Here is a 5,963-nt window from a genome sequence, read left to right as displayed (position 1 = left end):
GCCGTCCTGGTCGCTGCTCAGGGCGTTCGATGTGTCTCTGGGGCACTGGCATCAACCGACGAAACCATCTGGGGCTCGGGGCACCGGCATCCACCGCGGAGCAGCGCTGGCTGCTGGCGTCTGTCGGAGCACGAGGGGTTTGGGCGGCCCTTGGCTTGGTCGTAGAAAGTTCCCTCGGCTGTCTGAAACCGTACCAGTGAGTGATGTGCTGTAAGAGCTCGCTCCTGTGTGCAGGTTACCTGCGCTTCTGTGGGGTCTGCAAATCTTTTTAAAAGGTGGGATGGATTGATTGAGTGTTCATCTGACAGAGGAGAGAAATGTTTGAAGGAACTGGCAGATAAACCTTCATTTTTTTACCTCCCTGTCGCGTGTCTTTGGCTTTGCCAGATTCTCATCTCTCGTACGCTCTCTTTAGGTACATAAAGCACTTTGCCTGCTTTGAAACCCTTCTTAGCTGCAGCTGGGAAAGCATATATTAGTATCTTTACATTGTTTGGGTTTGTGACAAATGTGAGAAACTGAGAAAGTACGTGTTTTACAGTAGCCTTTATAATTGTACTTTGTGAGGAAGTAAGGATCTAGTGGCTAATACGTAGTCTTTAAAGTTGAGTTAAACACCTCTTTTCTTCAGGTGATGAGTAGAATGATCTCGAACCTCTTACAAAAAAACCCTGCAGTGGCTTCTGGCTTACACCATGTTTCAGTAGCAAATAGCTTTTTTTTTTTTTTTTTTTTTTTTTTTTGGGTAGGTCATACTACAGATCTCTTGCTGTAAACTAAACAGAACTTCTTGCAATTGTGGGTGCAATATTACATTCAGTAAACTTTGAACAGTGACCTATTCTGCTACCAAATCTGAGTGACCCAGTTGTTAGTGCAGACACTGAGAGCTCATGATGGGTGGTAGGGGATCTTTAGAAGAGTGCATGCAGTTGTAGTGAACACTGAAGTTCAGGAAAAGAAAACCATTTCCTACCAGGAAAGTTTCCTCTACTTTTCTGAAAGGATGTTGGGAGTTCCCACTGTTTCAAACTTGCAGTAACCGCGGGATGTGCAGAGCGGTCCCTGAGACACGCAAGATGCTCTTGGAGAAAAGAGCTGCTGTGGGGTAGGGGTGTGCAGACTCTGGGGTTATCTGCCTCGTCGCCTTCGTGATAGTTCTGCGAGAGAGGTAAACAGCCCGTTAATGAAGTTTACAGATGGAGTTTCAGTTGGGAGGGGTTCCCAGCACCATTCAGGAAGAGAAAATACACAAAGAGGCAGAGATGAACAATGTGGCCAGGAAACAGCGTGAGGTTCAGCGAGGAAGGAATAGAGCTTCCTTCATCTCGTGGGGAGGGGGAGAGGAAGAGAACAGAGGAAAGTAGGTAAAATAGTACGAGAAATCCAGGAGAGGGAAAGAAGGCAAGACCTAAAAGTGTCGGAGGGGGGTTGGAGAGGGAGGGAAATAACCAAGACAAGAAGTGCTTGTGAAGGCTGGGAGTGTGCAGCAAGAGGGATGTGATGAAACGTCTTGATAGTCTTGAGTGTGTGGCACGGATGCCAAGTGGAAATAAAAGCAGATAATAACCTACTGCATGTGTGTGTTATAGCAGAAATTGTATCTGTAATTGCTTAACAGTGTTGACAAAAGTAATTACAGCACTCGACTAGGTAATTCAGCAAAGTTGGCTTAAAAGTGCCATGAGAAACGACGTACCGTATCTATACACATCTTACGGGTCTGTGGTGCTTGTCTCGAAAATGCTACATGAGTCTAGATGGCTGATTTTGTGTTAATAAACAAACTTCTTACGTGCTTTCCTTCCTGTTCCTGTGTGGGGAAGAGTGGTTTCATGTACGCTGACAGTTGAAATGAAGTGAAATTATGATCTTAAGGGCATTAAAAGTGTTTGTAAGACATTGGAGAATACCTTTAGACAGGTTTGCTCAGTTTTAAGCTCTGTCGCATACACACGCAGGTCTGGATGTGGAGAGTAAAATGCACCAAAAATGAAATGAGCAGTGTGCCATCACGGTGTTTCATCCTTCAGCAACCTTCTGACTTCTGAGTCACCAAGAATGTTGAATTTGCTCCTTATCTTCCCTGCAAGAATTTCTGTTCTCTCTCTAATGTGGTAAAAAAAGAATCTGTGATGTTCCCCACTTGGTCGTGAGCAAGAATCCACACGTCAGGGGCAGCACCTTACGCAGGTCTTTATACTGAGCTGGTGCTGAACCTCGGTCCTGGCCTTTAGCGTTGAGAAGAGCATCCTCCTCTGGGACTGAGATCACACACAGAAGCACAGAATTGTTGAGGCTGGCAAAGCCCTCCGAGATCATCAAGCCCAGCCTGTGACCCAGCACCCCCCCATGGACCAGAGCGCAGCACCAGGTGCCACATCCAGCCTCTCCCTAAACCCCTCCAGGGACTCCCACCTTCCCCAGGCAGAGCGTTCCAAAATCAATTCCCAGATCTCAAAATCATCACAATTGCTTTTATTTTCCAGTGAAATAACCAACATTTTGCAGTCTCCCCTGGTGCTGCATTTCTCTTATTCCAGGTAGCTCAGTTTCTCCTCTGCTTCTTTCTTCAGCTGCTGATCAGCTTTCCTACACCGAGGGGAGAAGCAGAGCTGCTGGGTGGAACGGGGGTACAATGGAGTGGGGAAAAAATGAGTCAGGTAGACCTGTTCAAAAATACGAGGAATCAGCCTCCCCTAAAAATTTCTGTTGTAAAATGCAACACGTCTGCATAGCAAGTTTGTTTCTGATCGCACCCACGTGAGCCGTGCCTGTGTTTTTGAAACATAAACCCACAGTATTCCTGGGCTTCGCTTACCGCGGATTGGAGTCTGCCTTCTGTGCTGAAATGATAAATTTTAGTTTTCAAATTTTTTCATTTTCGGTTTTAGATTGCCCATCAGCTGAAGTGAATGGACAGTATCCACATTGACAGTCTAATGCTTCAGGAATGTGTTACTATTACGTCTGTTAGAAGCGCGCTCCTCATTCACTGAGTTATTTGTTTTGGAGGAGAAAAGGTTTGTTTCTCCCTCCCACCTTTATGTTAATGGAGGGAGAAGGAGGTTTCAGAACTTCTTCAGTAATTTTGAAGTTAATATTGTTTCTCATAGAGACTTGGTAATAGAGCAGAAACATTTTTAATTGTGAGAGAGGTTTTGGTTTTTCAGCTGCTCAAAGTAGATGTCATCTAAGGAGAATATTTTTCTTGCTTAAGAATCTTGTTTAAACTCTGCTTTGGTCCCTTTTTGGTTCCCGTTGTTTTTTGAGCTTCTGGACTCCTGTTCAAAGTTTAAAGAACAATAACTAGTCGAATGTAAAATAATGTCAACTGAACCAACCTATGACTCAACAGTCAACCAAGTCATCCTGGATCCGCATCAAATGGACCGAGGCCAAAACCTAAAATTGGCACAGGGCCCCGTCCCGCTCCTCCGCGCGTTCCCACCGAGGCAGAGCCCGGAATGCGGCACGGGGGTTAATATTCCAGAAGAATAAACCGCTCTGCCTGTCGGTGGGGACTCTTCATTGACAAAAAAGTGTGAAAGCCTGTGTCGAGGTGCCAAGGGTAGGACGTGTCGTGCCAGGCTTCGCACGGACCGACAAGGAAATAGAGTGTGTGCGCTGAAGAATCTGCCGTCTTGACTTCTTCTGGTATTGGTTCCTTTTTTAAACAGAGCTGCCCTGAAGGTCTGGAGAAAGAATTAAGGAAGAGACATTCCTTTCTGCTTCTCTTGCCATTTCCTTCTTTCCCTCCTCCTCCTCTTCCTCATCAGAGTTAAGGTTCTATTTCTACTTTCTTATTGGTGTCTTCTTGCATTTCTTTTACTTTTCTGGGTTTCGGTGGTTTTATTTTTTTGGTAAAGCAGAAAATCAGCAAAAAAAAGCTGATGAAAGCACAAACTGTATTGATTAGGCCTGTGTGTACACATTCATAACAATCTGAGTCTGGGTTACTGTTAGGGGCTTGCGCTGGCAGCAGAACAGCCCTGATTTTTTTTCTTTTCAAAAATAGCAGAAATTAACTTTCTGATTATCAGTCTAAATTTATTTATGGCTTTATTACGTGATATGACTGTGCAAGCATTACTGCTTTTAAAGTATCTGTTCTGACTATTGCAGTTTAGTTTAATCTTTGACTGCGTTTCTTACGTTACAATTGATATTTTTCCACGTCCGTTCAGGTCAGTTTTCTAGATTCTCTTGCCATCTTTCCTAGCAGCAGCGTTCTGGCAGCCGGCGGCCGCCGTCCTGTGACTGACACGCGTGCTCGCGCTGCCGCCCCCGGAGCGACGTGCGTAGCTCCTGCTGAGCTCATTCGTGGAACAAGTCCTGCTTAATGTTGTAAGTTCAGTTCCTCTGTTAATAAGGAGCAGGACACTTTTCCAATATACGCTGGCTGTGTAGGATAAACTGAAATGCTGTGACCGACCTAAGCTCACGGCTGGTAATGACAGAGCATCTCTGTGCACGAGTCCTGCTGTCGCGGTGAGTTCAGGGTGCTGCCACATGAAATAGGTGCCCTAAAGAACCTCTGTTAAGGTGGGGAATTTGTGGTGGCTCTTTTGTAGTATGCAAGGTCCAGAAAACCAAGGCCCTGCTTCCAAGAAAGTGTGGGTGCAGGTAAAACACACTTCTGTGGCTGCGGAGGGTGGAAGTGGTGCTTGCTGCATTCACAAGTTGAGCAGATTAATTTCCTGTATTGCGCTTAAAAAAAATAAAATTATTACAAATCTAATGCTGCTTAGATTTTTGAGCTTCCTTCTTCTGAGCGCGTATTAGTCTTGCAGTCTTCTAGCAGGGGTCTCTCTCTGCAGAGACAGCTCGCGCTCGGGTGTCTGAGCACAGGGCGCTTACGTCTGCGTGTAAAGCTGGGTGTAACTGCAAGACTGAGTTCTTGAAAGTCAAGTTTTTAGACGGTCCACAGCCCATCTATAAATATATGTAGATCAAATGTGTATTTTGTTACCCAGCAAAGCATAAAATACTAGGATGGCCCAGGATGATTTGATACTGTAATTCATGTGAAGTTTTTATTTAAATTTATAGGTACTGGCTTCTGTCTTGCTCCCTTGCTGCCTCTTTATTTAAGAAGTAATGATTTATTTTTTAAAAAAAAAAAAAGAACTTTTGAAACATATGCATTAATTGATTTGTATAGAAATTAATCCCTACCCTTGAAGGTAAGACTTTTTTTGGCTGCTTTACTGGAGCTCTGTAATAAATGTAAAAGTTTAGAACATATAATTTAATTATCCTATTCTGGTCATAAATACTTCAGGGCTGTAGTGCGTTTGAAATCCCAAGAGCCATAGCTAAGGTTGTGCAGCTGCAACATCAATTACCATTTATCCATTCCAAGAAAGCTTTGCCTGTGCCCTTGAAACCTTTCCGTGCTGGAGAGTATCCAAAAGGGGAGAAAAAAAAAAACACAACACTTTTTTTCTGGTTTTTTCTGTTTTTTTTTTTTTCCCCTTGCTGTAAAATGGGAGCGGACGCCATTTCGGCGCGGGGACAAGAGGTGTTGGTGGTGCTGGTGGCACCATTAAAGAGAGTGCCCGGTCCCCCGCGGTTGGATGTGCGGCCACGGGTTTGGGAATAAGTATTGGGCAGGAGAGATGAAGGGGCGTGATGCCCCAGGGGAGCCCGCGCTGTGTGACGCGGTGGTTTTACTCTCCCCACGCTCTACCGGGAATCTCTCCAAATTGTTGTTCTCCTAACGTGCTGCTTGTATTTGCTCGCGCTCTCAGGGTTTATTTTTATTTAATGGACTATAATTTATGAGAAACGATACAACGGCGCTTCCAATGGTCGTTCCTGCTGCCTCTGCCTGACGGGAGACAAACCCGAGCTCCCCCGAAGCCTGTTCCTGCCAGCGTGGGTTGGTCACCGGCGCTCTCCTCAACACGCAGAACGCACAGAATCACCGTTCTGGCCTTCCTGTGTGCTCTCCTCCAGGG

At 45.2% G+C, this 5,963-nt stretch overlaps 1 protein-coding gene across 1 annotated transcript in view; it reads left to right on the top strand.

Annotated features, from left to right (window-relative positions):
* Positions 1-29: 29 nt before the first annotated feature.
* The window catches only part of LOC104272555 (glucocorticoid receptor-like), a 34,804-nt gene continuing 28,870 nt past the window's right edge, over positions 30-5,963 (top strand). The window contains exon 1 of the mRNA XM_009867577.1: positions 30-196. Within this exon, the coding sequence (XP_009865879.1) occupies positions 30-196 (167 nt within the window). The remainder of the gene's footprint in view (positions 197-5,963) is intronic.

Source organism: Apaloderma vittatum, unplaced genomic scaffold (genome assembly GCF_000703405.1).
Source record: "Apaloderma vittatum isolate BGI_N311 unplaced genomic scaffold, ASM70340v1 scaffold20254, whole genome shotgun sequence".
Classification (NCBI taxonomy): Eukaryota; Metazoa; Chordata; class Aves; order Trogoniformes; family Trogonidae; genus Apaloderma; species Apaloderma vittatum.
The sequence above is the reverse complement of the archived record's forward strand: the minus strand, read 5'-3'. Positions and strand labels throughout refer to the sequence as shown.